The 18,892-nt window shown below is 38.9% G+C and overlaps 1 protein-coding gene across 6 annotated transcripts in view; it reads right to left on the reverse strand.

Moving 5' to 3' along the window:
• Nucleotides 1-18,215, reverse strand: part of LOC101864310 — a 25,710-nt gene extending 7,495 nt beyond the window's left edge. Inside the window, exons 1-10 of one of the 6 annotated variants that reach the window (XR_001184990.2) lie at nucleotides 18,042-18,215; nucleotides 16,426-16,497; nucleotides 15,312-15,410; nucleotides 11,924-11,991; nucleotides 11,164-11,264; nucleotides 9,738-9,858; nucleotides 5,412-6,433; nucleotides 4,078-4,145; nucleotides 2,456-2,499; nucleotides 762-839 (exon numbers count right to left, since the gene is read on the reverse strand). Coding sequence is in view for 4 of the 6 variants with exons in the window: in XM_013084775.2 (XP_012940229.1) it covers nucleotides 2,484-2,499; nucleotides 4,078-4,145; nucleotides 5,412-6,433; nucleotides 9,738-9,858; nucleotides 11,164-11,264; nucleotides 11,924-11,991; nucleotides 15,312-15,410; nucleotides 16,426-16,454 (1,524 nt within the window). In the remaining 2 variants the exon portion in view is untranslated. Of the gene's footprint in view, nucleotides 1-761; nucleotides 840-2,455; nucleotides 2,500-4,077; nucleotides 4,146-5,411; nucleotides 6,434-9,737; nucleotides 9,859-11,163; nucleotides 11,265-11,923; nucleotides 11,992-15,311; nucleotides 15,411-16,425; nucleotides 16,498-17,551; nucleotides 17,829-18,037 lie in introns of those variants that run through there. The other 5 variants (XR_001184991.2, XM_013084775.2, XM_013084774.2 and 2 more) reach the window with 5 other exon arrangements.
• Nucleotides 18,216-18,892: the final 677 nt, after the last annotated feature.

Raw genomic sequence — 18,892 nt, forward strand, 5'->3', positions numbered from 1 at the left:
AGAGAGAGAGAGAGAGAGAGAGAGAGAGACAGACAGACAGACAGACAGACAGACAGACAGAGAGAGAAAAAAAAGAAAGAGAAAGCCCAAGAAGAAGGTGCATGCAATCTCTCCCCCTTCGTCATTCCGCTCCGTTCCCACGCCGGTTCTATATTTGCCGACAGGAGAAAGCAGGTAATGAACTCCTCGGCTGCTACCTGGAGTGGCAGTCCTCATAGAAGGAAAACCACATTAATGCCCTCTCAAATTTAATTTCTTTTAATGCCCTCCGTAGGAGAAGTCTCCAGGAAAAAAAGGCATTAACGAAGAAGGAATGTTTCAGCCTGTGTTGAGGTTGTTTTCTTTGTTTTTTTTTACCCATTCAGAAAATATGGGGAGAATAGATAGAAAGGTAAGGAAGAAAAAAACCCAACAAAAAAACCTTACCGGTACCAGAGCTGATCGATCCAAAATTGACAGTCAGCAAAAATAATTATGACGCTTTTATCTCTATGTCCTTTTCTTTTCTCCTCCTCCCCCTCCTCTGTCTGTGATTGTGTGTGTGGGTGTGTGTGTGTGTGTGTGTGTGTGTGTGTGTGCGTGTGTGTGTCTCTCTCTCTCTCTCTCACCTCCCCCACCCCTCTACCCCTCTCATACTTATATTTCTCCCCTTTCCCTGACCCATGCGCACGCACACACACACACACCTGTCTATTAGTACAAAAGCTTCAAAGTTTGCCTCTAATACAAATAGAAAATCATTGTAATCCAATGAACCCTACCCTCAGGAGCGACATTCCAATTCAAGTATCAAATAAAGGTATTCTTGACTGGTTCCCAAAGCTTCTGTTCACAGGAACCTGAAATTGTTGATCTCTCTACGGTAAATCAGTGCAAAGCCTCTAACATTCTGCAAGGACAGCCATAAACTTTAACTTTAACAGAAAACTAGTATTTTTTTTTTCAGTACATGTTTTACCGTACAGCACTTTAAACACAATAACGTTATATAAGAAGTGTTACAAAAGAGAAACAAACATGAAAAAGAAGGAGAGAGATAAAGACGACAGATGTTTCATAGGAAAGAAGGAGCAAACCACACCAGAGCATCTGTCAACCACCCACCATCTGGTCAATCCTTGTCAATCGTCAGCTTACAGTTTTCCTATTTTACTATCAAAGACAAAGAGAGGTGATCCTGATCTCAAACATGAATATACATGAACAAATGGGGGCTTGCACCCGTATTGCTTCTTGAGATTGAGTGGTTTTAGAAAGTTTTACTGCATTTGCAACACAATTAGGTCACATGAGTGCCAAAGATTAAAGGTATTACTAGAGGGTAACATACAACGAAAAAGGAGGAGAGATGATGACAACAGGTGCTTGTTTGAGTAAAAAGAAGCAAAAAGACACAATAATGGTCTTTTAGTACTGGGAAAAGGGAAGAAGTAAAAGTAAGAAAGACAAACACAAACAACAGAGGGAAAGTAAAGAAGTAGGACCTATCAGTGGTGCCCTCCAACCACCCCACAGGACGATAGACATTTGATCTAGGAGGAAAACAGGAGCAAACCACACCAGGACATCCGCCAACCATCCACCCAGAGATTGAGGAAAGAGAAGAACATCGACAAAATAATCTGTCCTTTTGAGGTGGAGGGGGGGGGGGGGGAGAGAAGGAGAAAGACAGACAGACAGACACAAACAAAAGAGGAATAGTAAAGTAGGACTCACCACGGGTACCCTCAAACTATCTTCTCCCATCAACCAGCAACAATATAAGAAAAGATGAAAAAAAAATTATACAACAAAGAAACAAGATAGAAAGAAGATTGAGGAAGCAATTTCACAAGAAAAGCGGAAGTTGATCGACAAACAATCAAACCAAACAGCCACATAAAAGAAAAAGGTAAGTCAAGATATATATATCCAATAGAACATACAAAGAATTTTTTTAAACTTAAAAGTAGGCCTTACTAGTGGAGCCCAAGTTTACAAACTTAAGAAAATACTTAAGACTAGCACCATCTACCAACTAGATTTACAGCTTCATTTTTATAAAACATCAAACAAGGACAAAATCTCATTAAGAAATTAAAAACTCAGGACTGTGCGACTGGAAGTAAAGTCTAAAAAACATTGTGTCCAACAAAACGTACTGAGAAATTATTTTTTAAAAAGAAAGTTTAAAGAAATACAGTATCTGTACAACAGGTGTATGGATTTATATTTTTAAATCACTGACGGCAAAATAACTCAATTGGCCCTGAGGTAGGAAACGTGGCCAACCCCAGTGACACTACACGAGAAGCTGTACAGTTCGACAGATGAACTGAGCACAAAAGTCCAGTAAATGATAGATATCGGACTTCAAGTGTGATGCGATCAAGAAGAAGAAAAAAAAACAAGCTTCCAATTTATGAAACAAGAACACAATTCGAAATACAACATCAACATAGCATGGGGAACTCACCTGTCTGTAAACTACTGGCTTGATACGTCTAACCATCGCAGTTTCTAAGAGAAGAGAAAAACAAAATAAGGCACTGAACAAAACACAATAATAATATCAAGTAGGGAAACAAAATATTACGCTTAAACTTGCGATCAAACAAACTGTTTGCCCTCAGTGAATACCACCAATGTAAAAAGTTAAACTAACAGCAACCAATTTTTTAAAATATAATTATTATATATGTTCGTCATTAAAGAAAAATACTGCTGAAGTGCTGGCTCAAGGTGCTCATCAGTCCACTGACATCTCAAGATCAAAACTGTAAATGTCCTGATCATTCTGAACTCACAAAAGAACATCATAAACCATGCAGTCTTTTTCACAATCATGGTAAAAACACAAACTTTCAAAATATAGTAGTCTCTGCCTAAGAAGACTTAACTGCCGATCCCGCTGCTTTAAGAAAACGTAATTTTTTACTACACATAAGTCAACCCTAAGATCCCACTCTGAAGGACTATATACGGCTAAGATCCCGTATTTCAAATCATAATTTATTAAACAAAAACCCAGGCGAGCACAGCTGATCAACCAAGCAGTGATAATTTGGGTCTTTACCGCCCATTGCGTCAGACCATCCACTCTCTCGAGAATGTGATTATAGCTCTGTTGTATACCTTCATGAAACAGTACATTGTTTGCTTCCAACAAGATCACATCGAGGTGTGAACTCATTAATGAGTTTGTTTTCACCATACACAGAACTCGCATCTGATTCTCCACCAGATCTTACATTACACGCTGGGTAGGTAGGATCTACAAGTTGGCATAAGATTGGATCACATTAAACAGCGAACTCTTCGGTGCTTTCGTTTTCCCTGACCATTGCAGCTGTTGTCTTACAACTAAGATAAGATAAGAAAAGAAACATCTTTATTATCCAGATCCTGGCACATTGGTTTGGCGTTCCACGTGTACACACACACACACACACATACACACACACGTGCACACACAAGTAGGCTTACAATCACATGCATAATATAAAGGAGCAGCAATATAAACAATAATAATCGTAAGTTAGATACACACTCAATGTTATTTTGATGCATGCTCTAAGGTCGTAAGTATACTTATACAAGATGGTTAAAACTCTACATCCAAATATGCTAGCCAGGTAGAATTTTGATTGGTGCAGTCACAACACAATATTGTGTGTTACAACAGAAGTGGGGGAATTCAGTCAGAGATGGAAAGCTATAAATTTTGTACAGATGAAGGGGAGGAGATGGGATCACTGTAGATCTTGAGAATCACAGCTGGATATGTAAAAATGTCATGCCTCTAGCCATTGTGATTGCTAATCAAGGTTTGACCACTCTCTGTCGACCTGCCCAGGGGTCACGCTAGTAGATTTCAAAGTAAGGGGAGACCATTGCACTGATTGTGGGTCTGCCATGAATCACCATGGATTCTTCTTGGTGCCTTGGGTAAGATCCCGTTTGCTTGGGATCTTTAATTTTCCTTGCTCCCAAGCAATGGGATCTCAGGCAGAAGTTCTGCAATATCAACATTTTTTTTTTCTCAGAAAGGAAAATAGAAAGTAGAAACAAGGAAAGCAACACAAAAATTTGATGTACCTTCTTTGTGGTGGATTGTGTCCCTTGCTGTATCGTCTGGCCAACCTGGAGACAAAATCAAGGGAGAGCTGCATTTAAGATTTTACGCAGTTTAGAAAGGAATTCATTTTCTAGATTTAATCGCCCCTCTAATCTGTATACCACTGATAAGATTTCAAGGAGCAAAGACTAACATAATGGATGAGAAAGAAAGACAAATGCAAAAACAAGTTACACATCAATCTGTTTTTTTCTCTGACAATAGCAACAGATGTGAGAAGACTTAAATCTTTCAGATTACATACAATTGTTACTGAGGCAACAAAATCATCATCCTTTGCATAACTTTTGGCCATAGTGACATGGTATTCTAAAACAATCCCAATGCACCCAGATATGAGAAACTCCCTGGTAATGTTTAAAAAGAACTTGAAATCACATATTTTTGCAGAGGCATATTTTCAGTTTTCTTACCATCTTGTGTAATAAAATGTTAGTAACTAAAACTGTAAAGAGTGGGAGTGATAAGAGAAAGAGAAAGAATGAGAGGAAGAGTAAGAGAGGGAAAGAGAAAGGGAGTGAAAGGATCACTAATGGACCTATGTTCTTTGTATTACAAACATCAGCATCTCTCTTTCAAGAAAAACACATACAAAATACTGTATTACAGAGCAGGATAAAATCAATGTGCTACAGGACGAAATGTCTATATATAAAGGTGTTCATTTGTGAGAAGTTCAAGGACATTGGTACAATCTATGAAAACTTGATATCAACATGCGGGCCAGACCAGGCAATGCAAAAAGAGGCTGCACACAAAACATTGGTGTAAATCAAAAACAACCTGTACCTGCCTATTTTAGTTCAAAGCAATCACGTACAACATACCCTTTTGAATAAATAAATTTTGGCTAAATCAGCTTCTGTAAATAAACACTTGATCTCAAAGAAGAAGCCCACATCAATATAATTTTCACATTCAACTATTCAACAGATGTCAGCATCATTCCATAATCACCAAGGTCATTTTCTGGGGGATTCTAGATAAAGCTGTTATTTGATAACATCAAGGGATATCTTACAATACAATTTCATTCTTTCTACAATTTTGCTTCTTCTAAGTCTTTACTTTTTAAAAATTGGGCAGCTAAGCCATGGTCCTGATTTGGGGAATCTTTTCTCTAATTCTCTCAAAACTTTTTTTTTTAAATGACACAAAATTGATTTTGTCAGATTCATTTAAAAAGACAATACAGTATTAAAACATGTCTCTGTGCCCGGAAGACAAATGACTCATCTTCACCAAACCTCTCTCCCTCCCAGTTGTATTGTCCCTAGTAAGTCGTTTCATTCACCTTTTTCTTCAGACAGGAAGAGAGTACGGGCGTTCGTCCAGGCAGCCCTCCCATCCCTCCTTTTGACACGCTAGTCACGCGGGCTGGGGCAGGGGAAGGCGTCCAGGCTTGGAAAGTCGGAGTACCGGCCCCTCGTCTGAGACCATGGATTGTGTTTAAGCTATTGCCTCGAGTAACAGGAGTCCTACACACACCGTTCACACACTCGGTACCATTCAGCACTCTCTGGCGAGGCGTCACATTTTGTGCAACGTTCGCAGACGATGATGCCGCAGCCCCTGGCATTTCTTCCCCAAAGTCAAGCCTGTGGGGGGTGCCAGAGACCATTGAGGCAGATGTAGAGCCATGTGGGTACTCTCTGACCCGAGAAAAATCACCAGAGTTGGCCATAACAGTCGACACAGAGTTGGTTGGCGTACAGACTGTTCTCTGGCTCGACCACACTAGGTGAGTTACGCTTGAGGCACTCGCGTCATTCATACTAACCACAGCTGGATTGAGTATTTCATGCGTAGACCTGTCATCAGCAAATTCATTTTCCTCATTAAGAGGAGCGAGAGAAGTTGCCACATCTTTCCGTAAAACAGAACTGCCAGGAATTTTTTCGGTAGTTGTGTCACCCTCAGATTCAGTTTTATTCATCTTCCCTGTAACACTGTCAGCCCCTCTGTCCTTCATACTGAGATTCTGCTGCTCATTCAAATGTCTGTCACAGAGTGTGAACCTATGCAGTTCAGACTTATGTCTATCACACAAGCTCAGCTTCTTTTCTTCACTTAAAAGTCTTTCTGACAATTTGTTGCTGATCACATTTTCCTTTATTTCCGTGAGGCAGTTTCTAGGGAAACCCGTTCTACGATCATTGGTTTTAGGAGTGTTTTGGAGACTGTTGGAAGTCCTTGTAGGGGGTGTCATTTCAAGCTTTGCCTTCAGGGAAAAGTACACAGAGCAAGGTCTCTTGTGAGTACTACCACTATTCTCTGACTTTTGTGCATCTTGCTGTTTCTTGGGTGCTGGTGTTCCTGGAAAAGAAGAAGAAAAAAGTAAAAGGTAATTGCTCATCGCCAAATCGGCTCATAAAAGTCAGTACAAAGTCTTTGAACTTTCATTTTGATATTCAACATGAGATATACATTTGCCATAAAAAAAGAATAAACTACTTTGAATACAAACAGTTGAACCTGCTCTTATGACCACCTGTTCAAAACAATCACTTGTTCAAACGACCGGTTCCCCCTTTGCATTTTTCATACTGTATGATGACATTGTCCAAAAGGACCATCTGTCTAAGATGACAACTTTTCTTCTGAGCAATGGGTGGTTGTCTTGGATATATACTGACCAGCATAAATAAAGCGAAAAGTACCACCATGTGTAGAAAACAAAACAGAACATTTTCATGAATTGTTTTCATTTGTCTCTATTCACAATGTGCTCTTGTTATTGGATTGGCTGGATTTAAAGAACACAACACGCTCATTGGCCGCTTATGCATCAAATAATACAACAAAGCAACCCTCTCAATGGTACGCAGTGAAAACATGAATTGAATCGTGAATTTTTGCTTACATGTTAAGTTGGTCTGGCCTATAGATTCTCTGCCCTAAAATGCTTCATTGAGAGTTGCATAGTCTGACTATCAAGATGCCAAGATTATCTGGGGAAAACCGAGAAAGAACTATTGGAAGTCTGCAAGCAGGCGAGAGCCCTCAGCAGGTGGCTACAGTCCTGGGAGTGCATGCCAGCACTATTTACCACCTGCAAAACAGATTCCAGGAAACCAGCTCCACGATGAGATCTCCAAAGAAGCGGAAGACCTCGACTGACAAGAGCTGCCCAAAACCGCTTCGTCATGTGTCAACATCGCCGAGATTCACGGTTGTCTGCCGCCGAGACAGCCCAGAACACAATAGGAACGCACGGTAGAGCTGTGACAGACTGCACCAGACACCGCTGACTTGAGGCCAGGGGGCTACGTTGTCGGTGTCCGGAGCAGAGAGCACCCCTGAACGTCCATCATCAACAAGCTCGTTTCCAGTGGGCTCAGAACCACGTTAACTGGCGTTATCAACAGTGGCAGCCTGTGATCTTCAGTGACGAGAGTCGCTTCAGCATCGATCCTGACAGTAGACAGGTCCGAATTTGGCGCCGCCCCGGAAAACGCTACTCTAACTCCGACAAGAACATCTGAGAGAGAGACCCGTGGGGAGGTCAAAGCGTGATGACAGATAAGGCCCGGCCTCATACAGCACGTGCTACCCAGCAGTTCCTGGTGCAGAACAACACACAGTACACACACACACACATACCCACCATGCCTCACCCACCCCGATCACCAGATGTGAACCCAATAGGACACTTTTGGGACATCCTTCAGAGGCGTCTCAACCAACTCCAGCCCAAACCCCGGACAGCTGCACAACTGGGTGCTGCTATTCTTCAGGAGTGGGTGCAGGTCCCAAACTGTCAAATCAATCGCTTGGTCCACTCTATGCACCGCTGATGCACACCCCAAGCAAATCCCCAACTCTCAAGCATTGTTTTGTGCAATTTGAGACACCCCAAACCTGTTTCTCTAAATAAATAAAAATATTGCTTCAATTTACTCTCTTCTCCTTGTGTCATGTGAATTCGCATTACTTTTGCCGGTAAGTATATTTGACCTTTATTCACTCTCCCAAATGCTCTCCTTTCCAAAGTAAGATAAGTGAGATTTACTAAGGTGAGAAGGGAAGAGAGATTATGAAGTCTTAAAGAAGTCAAACATTGACCAGTACAGCATGATATACTCTCTAGAAACAGCATTCTCAAATATAGACGCACATTTTTCTAATGCCGTCATAGACTCTGGTCAAAACATTTTATTCCATTTCTCAGTTAATGCAAGTTCTCTTAGAACCATCTTTGCTCTTCTTTTCGTATACAGGACGTGTCAATCCTAAAAATAATATCAAATGTTTAGCACCATAGATGTAGCCACAGGTACTTTTAGGACACTTTTTTTAATGGTACCTCAAAAAGAGTAGAGAGGCATCTTGTAGTGCACCCTCTCTGATTCAGTACTGCTGGTAAAGTATACACGAATTGCAGCTCCTCCTTTTCTTCTTATTACTATTTTAAGTTTTAAGTCTTAGTATGAGCTTTATGGTACTTCCAACACAATAAGGTCATTTAAGAGAGGAATACTATAGGTGTTACTAGAAAGTAGCATACAGAGAATAGAAAGAGAGCTAAAGACGATAGATGATTGATGAGAAAGAAAGAGCAAACCACTCCAGAGCACATACCAACCACCCACTCTTAGAACTCTTGTCATGTCAGTCAGCACTGTTGTCTTTCTCCAATACAGTAGTCTCCGCCTAAGATCCCGGTGCTCGGGAGCAAAGAAATACGGGATCTTAGGCGAACCGGGATCTTAACCGACGATCCCAGGGAAGAATCTATGGGGACCCATTTTAAGGCTTACAATCAGTAAAATGGTCTCCCTCCACCTTAAAATGAACTGACGTGACCCCTTGGTGGGTTTATGACATATGGCGAGCAAAGAGTGGTTAACCTTGATGGCCAATCACAGTACATTGTGCCGTGAGGCGTGCCATTTTCACTTATTATCCTGAGTCTCAAGATCTACGCTTATTCAGTTGGCCCTCTCCTTTACCTGTCGAAAATTTATAGCTTTCCATCTCTGATCGAGTCCCCCCCCCCCTCCCCAAATGCCTTTGTCGTTACACACCATTACGTCATGAACACACCAATTAAAATTCAGTCTGTCTAGCAAATTCGGGCGTTGAGAAAACTGCTGCAAATCAACGCCTACTGCAATGGTCAGGGAAGAGTTCACGGTTCGATGTGATCCCACCTGGAACAAACGTGTATGCCCTACCCACCCAGCAAGTGATGTAAGTTTAGGTGGAGAGCTCAGGTGTGAATGCGATGCATGGGGAAAACAAACGCGCCAGTCAGTTCACACCCCGGTGTGATCCCGTCGGGGGCAAACATTGTATTGCTTCACCCAGTTTTACGTGTATGTGATTACATTCACGATAGTGGCTGATTTTGATGCGACGGACAGTTTATTGATCTCAACTTTTCACTCTTGCTTGATCGGCTGTGCCCGCCCGGGTTTTTGTTCCGCAAATTATGATCTGAAATGCGGGATCTCAGCCGAATGTAGACCTTCAGAGATTCTGTTTTCTTAAAACAGCAGGGTCTTAAGCGAACCAGGATCGTAAGCGGTGGGATCTTAGGTGGAGACTACTGTACTATAAATAACCTTGCCATCCAGAGGTGCTTCTCTTTAATCCGAGATAACAAAAACCAACAAACCTATATTCAACTTCCTCATCACTTCCATGTGAAGTTGCATGTTCTTCTTAAACGCAGCCTGAGACTCTATGAGCGACATCCGTGACGAGGACGGCTGGTAGTACACAGAACATCTGTGTCCCTGGTGAGGACAGCAAAATGTAATACAATGTCATTGTCTCTACCTGGATATCACTTAATGACAAACTCATCAGTGTAATAATGAAAGACCATAGGAAACAAAAAGAACTTTTCCACAGCAAGAGACCTGAAGAAATCAAATTTGTATAAAGGTCAAATGATCTACCGTAACCTTAACAGAAATATTTTCACGCATTTCACAGCTTACTCACTTAACTCTTCATACAATACAGGTCATTCTTCTACAGATCAGACCATATTCTGAATAAATAAAAATAGTGATTTTTGACAAAGATTAAAAAACAGGCTGAATCCGGTCCATCATTACCTGTACATGAATTAGTTGAGAGGAGAAACTTCTTTGAGTGTTTTTTAAGCTAATTTAGAGCTTAAAATGTTGTACCATAAAAGTAATACAGGATCAGGAAGTTACACTTCCACAAATTTTAACTTTTTAATGAAATCTTATATTTCCATGAATCATATGAACTGAATTTTCAAACATTTTCATTCTTAATATAACATACTCTACTCCAAAAGCCAATAAAACCTCACTTAATCCTTCACTCATAATTAACAATAAAAATCACTGAAGAAAAGGCACACACAGGTTCAAAGAAAACACAAGCATCATTCTAGACCTCAATCAGGGAAGACACTCGCGACAAATTTTGGTGTACTTTTTGTGAAAGAACTATTTCAATGGCCTTCTAAATTATCTAAATTTTGACAGGAGATTTAAAAATTTAGCCTGAAGCAGTATAGCAGCACTAGAAGGAGGTAATTCAACAGGAAAAACATTTAAACATCCCCCCTCCAAACACCTACACAGTAACTTAACCATCTCTACCCACTTCATTCAAAAAATAATTGACAGAACTTTCAAGCCCCAAAAAGAGCTTGAGCTGTACACATCAAACTAAAATATTCACACATGCAATGGCTACTTTTTGTCACAATACCAACACATATTAGTTTGAATCTTCTCTCAGTCTACTCAGAAACACAACCAACTCTCAATCCCCTTAAATAACATATTAACAAAACTGTATGAACACTCTTCTAATCTATGTTGCCCAATGGGTCCCAACCAAATTTCTTGTCTATGAACTTTATTATAATCCTGCTGCGGTTTTTTTCTAAAACTTTCAAAAGCAGATTCAGTAAAACAAAATAGCGAAGCATGACAGATTAAATCATTAACAGAATATTACTAAATAAATGATGTTAAAATCTTCAGGGTACTTTAGAAACGTTCATATCCCCAACACTTACACCAACCTCCCACTTCACTCAAACAACTCACCGAAGCTGATGTAGTATTCCTGCGTTCATCAGTGACTGGCCTTATTCCTTGGTTGTTAAGGATACTCTTTAAAGATTCTTCATCAGGTTCAAATTTCAAACCTGCAATAAACCCCCAAAAAGTGTAATTCCGGAAAATATTCCATGACACACAAAACCACATACCCTACTGAAGATACTTGGTCTTCATCAAAAACAAATGCGCATAAATATATACAAAACTCTTTCAAAACTAATCATTGTTTCTAGTTGTCCCCATCTCTCAAGCTACCTCCAAATATCCAAATTTATATCTAGGGCAGATATGTAAAATGTTTACACTACCTCTCAAAACTGGAAAGACGTATTTTGGGTGCTTGGATAACGAGGTCATTTTGAATACAATACATAAGTATGCTAGCATCTTTTTAAGCAAAACCGTTGTGGTATTTTTTTTTCAATCTAAGACAATTCCCTCTCTTGCCTCTTGTCTTGAAATTTAGGACAAGTCAAGAATTTGCACTACTGCCTCTCCACAAACATTAATAATGTATGCTGGGGGTAAAGAAGATCCAATAAAATTCACATCAGAACAGAAAGATAAGTCAGTTAATTCACAGCAAGAATGCTTTTAGTGAGGAACAAACATAATAGTCTCATCAATGAAGAAAACAAAAATGACACATGCATAGGTGCCAGTGCATGATTTAACCATGAGTTCCATAATATGTGTATAAATTAAATTGAATTTTTTTCATACAAAATTCTACAAAGCTGCGTACCTTTCATATCTTTCTCAAAAGTTTCATCCTTCAGTATCTGTCTCCGGCATTTTGGGATTTCGTCCGACCTGAAGCAGAGGACAGAGAACAAAGCATGAGAAAAAAAAAAAAATTCCCTTTCACCTCACAATTCATCCTATCTTTTTTAAAACAGCTTTGAAACTACATGATTACCCCTTACAACCTAAGCAACAAGGACATGCTGTGTCTGACCAGTGGCAAATAGTTCAAAATAATCTACTATATCTACTCTCTGCTGAGAACAGATTGCATGAAATAATGGTAATAAAACACTATACCTCCAACAATCTGATGCAATTAGTGCATCTGATGCAAATATGCATGAGCACAACAGACATTGGCAATATGTTTTTTAAAAATAATCAATATATCTAAAAAAGAAATAGTATAGTTTGCAACTGCTGTAAAGATTAATTGTGTAAAAACGGATATAAAACATGAAAAAGGGTGTATAAATTTCTAAGAACGAAATAGGAGTGATAGCGTAAAGGTACTGAAAAATAAAGAAATTTAGTGTTTGCAAAATGGCAGATTTCTTGTTGTGAGTCCCCCTGAAGGTTTAGAGAACTTCCGAGTAACTCTCTAGGCTGACTTGTTCTTTTCCACTTACCATAAAGTTCCCCCAAGAGGAATATGCAGCTAAGTGATAGTGATCTATTGGGCGCATATGATACTATTGATCACATATTCCGTCTCCTCTTTTTCTTTTTAAGTAAATAAGTGGTGGCGTCGGCAGTCTAGTGGTTAGGCTGCCAGACTCGTAATCAGGGGGCTGTGGGTACGGACCTCAGGCCCGACATTGTATAGTTAGGAAAGGCACTTTACACCAGGGTTCGGTTGATTTAAATCAGGTTGATTTAAATCAGTTGATTTTTTTTATTTAAATCAACTTGATTTTTTAAATAAAAATCAGTGATTTAAATCACTTTTTTTTAAATTATTTTTATTCAGTTTTTACATATTTCAACACTCAGAATTCTTTCCTAGGTTTCATAAAACAGATATAAGGTTTAGTAGACTAATATAATCATGCTTATAAGTCTGCTTTCCACCCTTTCACTGTAAAATAATACATTATTCAATGTACTTTTTCCCTATAATTGAAATCAGAGCCGGGTTGATTTAAATCAGTTGATTTAAAAAAATCTTTAATCAACTTGATTTTTAAAATAAAAATCAGAGATTTAAATCACTTTTTTTTTTTAATGTATTCAGTTTTTACATATTTAAACATTCAGAATTCCTTTCCTTGGTTTTATTAAACAGATATCTAGGTTTAGTAGACTAATATAATCATGCTTAAAAGTCTGCTTTCCCCCGTCACTGTAAAATAATACAGTTCTCAATTTACTTTTTTTTCATAATTGAAAACCAGGGTTGGGTTGATTTAAATCAGTTGATTTTTTAAAAATTCAATTCAACTTGATTTTAAAAATAAAACTCAGTGATTTAAATCACTTTTTAAAAATGTATTCTGTTTTTACATCTTTAAACATTCAGAATTCCTTTCCTTGGTTTTATAAAACAGATATAAGGTTTAGTAGACTAAAATAATTTAAAAGTCTGCTTTCCCCCCTGTCACTGTAAGTAGTAAAATAATACAGTATTCAATTTACTTTTTTTTTTCATAATTGAAATTAGCATTTTCTTTTTCTTTTTAGACAAACACAAGCGCGCGCACACACACACACTGTAATAAAATGCAAGTTTATCTATGCATAATTACCCCCCCTCCCCCCCCTTCCTTTTAGACTGACATTTTCTTCATTTTTTGTCTGTAGCCATAATTCACTTATATAACAGATTAAGGCTTTCTAAAATTACAGTTGCTTAAATTAACTAAAAGAACATATTTTTAGCCACCAAAAATCCCAAACTGTGTCGACATTTTTTTTTTAATAAAAAAAATCTGATTTAAATTTTAAAAATCTTGATTTAAATCCAAAAAATCGATTTTTTTAAATTTTTATTTTAAAAATCAAAAAAATCACCAATCCTGCTTTACAAAAATTTTCCTCACTTCATCCTGGTGGTATTTTTTTGGTAAGTGTTTTACGGCGCTTGCAACTTCATAAGGTCATATGAGCGGGCGGGACACATTAAACATTTTCAGTTGGTAGGAAATTTTGAATTTTGCCCGGGTGGCGGCCGAAGCCTACTCTTATCGATTTTAGACCACCAAGGCAACTTTAACGTGTGGAGCTTGCACATAGGACCTCCGAGACTTTTTGCCCATGTCCGAGAAGGCTAGGTGTAGATCTTTGATACCAGAAAATCAGGGGTGTGGCTGAAAGACAGCAGTAAGGAGAAGCCAAGGAGTAGCTGTAGAAAGGCTGCAGAAAGAGTCAAGGGCTCAGAGGAGGGGGGTAAAGGAGGTGAGGGGGGTGGGGACAGAAAGTGGAGACGAAAGCAGACAACAGAACATTGCTAGAGAGCAGGAAAGGAGATGAAAGGAGACAATTTTAGAGAAGCAAATTTCTCCTTTGCTACTCGGATTCGAACCCAGGACCTTTGGAATGAGAGGCCCCAGGTGAAAATGGGTACCCAGCCACAAACAGCAAAAGATCTTATCAGTATGTTGGTGTTTTAGTGCCTATATAGTAGCAGTGTGCACTGTATGCTTCCCAGGAAGTTGAGATTGTTTCAGTATGCTATCTGATCTGCTGGGATAATAATATAGATTGTAAAGCGCATAAAGATTGCTGTTGAGCGGGAATTTGCACTAACAACTATCTATTATTATTATTTTTACTATTATTGTTATTATTACCCACTTGCAGATGATCAATAGAAACAATAGTGTACCTTCCTGAGAACAGTGCCTTTTATACAGAACCAGGAATCAAACTCTCATTAATTTATTATTGTATGACAAAGACTCTTCATTGGCACAATTATACATCAATACACTGATTGCCATTGTTATATCTGCACTGCTGACAAAAAATAGATAAAAGGGCAAGTGAAAAAATTAGGAAAGAAAACAGTGCCACTGGGCAATTCACAGGGGGACATATAAATCAAGCCATTGTATCACATACCCAACATTCCACACATGGAACCATGTATGGATACAAGTTTCAAGAGACAAACATCTGTAGTTTCCTGGTTCTGCTCTTCGCTGTTGCATACAGAAGACATTAATTTGCTTCCTGGGCGGGGAAGTATATATATCTAAATCGCATAAAGCCATTCAGCCTGGTTAGACCCTAACAGGAGGGGTCAAAGCAGCCTACCTCCCAAATTGTCTAGATTGTACTGATGATGGAGAAAAATACAAAAAATTTCAAGTCACAAGAGCATATGATTATTTAATTTTTTAAAACAACAAAAACAGCCAAAAAATGGGTCTTAGAAACTTTCTGACCTGTCCTTCTTATTTGTGATCTTAGAATCAGTGGCGACAAGTCTGGCTTGGGATGCCTGTGGTGTGGCCTTCTGCCAACCTGTGTAACGGGGAATTTTGCTGAGAGAGAAAAATATATATTTAAGCATTTTTATTGAATCTTCACAAGAACAAGAAAAAAAAAATGTCATTATTTTAGAAGATAGTTTTGTTACTGCTGTTATTTTTTTATCTAGACTTTCTAAGCAAATGCCATATTATATGTTGTGATGACTGTTTTGTGTGGGTAGGTAGGCAGGTAGGAAGGGGAGAGCATAAGAGCCGTGCACTTTCATTTTTTTAAAGTTCAATTTAAGTCAAGCACTTTTTAACAACACAGATACAATTTGATTGCCAATACCATACGGTTACATTCTCCTTAACAAATATTACTCCTCATTATTTCCATACAAATATGTGTCACGAAAACTGTTTTCCAAGTAAGTCAATTGACAAACTGATTCATGTGTGTTCGTGTCAAATAATACTGGTTTACGATATAAGCAACATTTTTTTCGCCTTGCAAAGAAATGTGTACAAAATTTTCCCCCATTGGGATGCGAGTGTGCCAAAAAATGGCTTTTACTACTTTAGAAGCAGATAAGTGGCAGTGGTGAGTTGTAACATGACAATTCAATAGCCAAAAGTAATATATATATACAAATCTAATGCAACGATAAACATTATATCAAATTGATATTTTCGCTGATCTCAAGTCTCAAGTTCAGCAAAATGCAGAGAGGGACATTAAATCACTAGATGGTTTTGGTTGGTAACTCTAACAATCAAATCGTATCAATTAAATAGTTAAAAAGTGTGCAGTTTTGATACTCACCCCCCCCCCCCCAAAAAAAAGTGTGTGGCTCTGATAATTTCCCATAGAAGGGCGGCAAGGTGGGAAGGAAGGAAGGAAGGAGGTGGGTGGGCAGGTAGGAAGGAGGAATGCGTGAACCAATTTATTGAGTAACCAATCTGAAGCCTGTCCCTCCTTCTCCCCCCCCCCCCCTATTTTTAGGGTAATTTCCAGAATGATCAAACAAATGAAAAGAAAAAAATAGTGGAAGCCATTCTTTTAAAGAGAAGAAAATTCCATTACCTTCCCTTGAGCTTTGACTCTCTCGACATTTTTCTGGTGGGCCTGCCAGTCCGAAATAACACGTCCTTCGTCCTAAGGAGAAACAATGTGAAAAAAATCCTTTGCATTACAGAGGATTTGAATCTTTGATTTGTTTGATCACATCATAAAATAATAAACATGAAGCACAGGCTGAGATAAAATACAATTTGCACACAGAAATAGTGTGTTTTATACAATGTAAAATGTGAAGGTTTGTATTAGTTTTGATATATATATTATAAACATTGTTGCCATGGCATTGTTAAAAAGGGGCTTGACCATACAGTCTGAGTTAAAAGATTCCCAGAAGTTTCTGGCAGGGTTGTATCACATTTTTCAAACGAAGTGTATACAGACCCGATAACCGGGAACAAAGTCACGAAGTATACAGACCCGGTAAGGGAACTCTTTTGTGATTTCGGAAAGTTTCAGCGCCCAGACCCGGTAGTGTGTGTGCCTGTGTGTGTGTGTGAGAGAGAGAGAGAGAGAGAGAGAGAGAGAGAGAGAGAGAGAGAGAGAGAGAGAGAGAGAGAAAGAGAGAGAGAGAGAGAAAGAGAGAGAGAGCAGGGGGAAGTGCTAGCAAAATGTATGACATGCCCCAGTTGGCAGGAGGGAACGAGAGAAAGATATAGACATCTAGTGGGAAATAGGTGGGGAGAAAGAAAGACAGAGACAAACAAAGAAAAAGAGAATGCGAGCAACAGAGCGAGAGAGAAATAGAGAGGATGACTGCTCGAGAGAAATTATGACATTGTTCTTTTCTTCAAATTGTAATTCCTCCAACTCCAAAACGGAGGAAAAACGATCGTTCATCGAAAAGACATCCGCAATCTTCATTTAGTCTAAATTTAGATCTAGATCTAGGCTAGCCTCGAAACTAGACCATGGATGATGGATTTATGTCTGTCTGTCTAGATCTAGAACCTAGCCTAGGCCATAGATCTACTAGAAGAACTTAGGTCTACCCTGAGCCAAGAGGGCGCTGAAACTTACCGAAATCACAAAAGAGTTCCCCTACCGGGTCTGTATACTTTTGTGACTTTGTTCCCGGTTACCGGGTCTGTATACACTCCCTTTTTTAAATGTAATACTGATCCCTCCTTACCTCCGTTCACTTTGAAGCAAATAGGTACTTATTGGTCAATCTGTAGAGAATGTTGTGAATGTACCAAGAGACATCTAACCAGCTGTACACTGCAAGTCCCCACTGACTGGACCAAATCAATGCCCAACTATCATCATGAAGGAACAGTGAACTGGCCAGCAAAGGGATTTATATTGTGAAGCCATACACACTTGACAAGCCTTCAGAGTCAGAGGTAGCCTATACAAAACAAGCATTTGAACTTTTAGTAATTTTTTTTATTTTGTTTTTGTTGTTGTTTAAAGTCCTACTAAATCTAGATCTAGATCCTAGACCTAGATCTAGATCTAGATTCTAGATCTATACTAGATCTATTGCTGATTGAGGTGAGGAGAACAACATGATGAGGAAGTTCATGATGGCAACGACCGACAACGTTTTTAGCCAAGCGCCCCTTGACTTGGGCTATAATAATCTAAAGACAGAGACAGTTTTCGAAACACAAACCTACTGTTTGATTCTGTGACCGATGTATTGGATCTTTGTTCCAGTGTACCCAGCTTTAACACAAACAAAAGTCAGAAAATAATTAAAAACTAAAATCTTTTAAACTTTCGCTTTCAAATAAAAGAATGCTTTCCATTCACAATATTTTCATATTTTGATCACCAGCTGGCTTCCGGTTGTATCAGCCAATGAAATTTGACTCACCGCGCTTAAAATCTGTAAATGCTTGCATTGTAAACGCAGCAGTTGAATAAACTTCGAGGAGAACTCGATACTTGCCTCATAAAGATACATAATATCAAAGAATCTGCATAACAAGAGGGGCCACTTCTCTCTTTGAGCCAATTAAAAAAGTGTCCTCAAAATTCGGTGGCGCCCTCTTCGCAAAAGCGCACCTTTTGCGAACAGATGATATGTACATGTAGTTTAATGGAATGGTACGAACGACTGAAGGGCATTTTAAGGCCCATTTCTGTATTACAGCCGTATCTCAAATGTATGAGACTAATGAGTTAATCATCTTGAAATCTACTCTCTTGGCAGATCCCAATTGTTGTTATTATCCAAATATTTGATACAACTTTTGCAACTGGCGAATGCTCTTTGTTGAACACGAGTATGCTTAGACCACAGAATTCTACACTAAGCCAAAGATAGCTAAGTGTAGAATTCTGTGGCTTAGACAGATATTTGATATTCGATACTCATATCGTTTGATTTTGGATTGTTTCCGACAATGATGGTACCAAAGAGTCTACATAACAAGAGGGGCCACTTCTCTCTTTGAGCCAATTAAAAAAGTGTCCTCAAAATTCGGTGGCGCCCTCTTCGCAAAAGCGCACCTTTTGCGAACAG

The sequence above is a fragment of the Aplysia californica genome, unplaced genomic scaffold (genome assembly GCF_000002075.1).
Source record: "Aplysia californica isolate F4 #8 unplaced genomic scaffold, AplCal3.0 scaffold00317, whole genome shotgun sequence".
Classification (NCBI taxonomy): Eukaryota; Metazoa; Mollusca; class Gastropoda; order Aplysiida; family Aplysiidae; genus Aplysia; species Aplysia californica.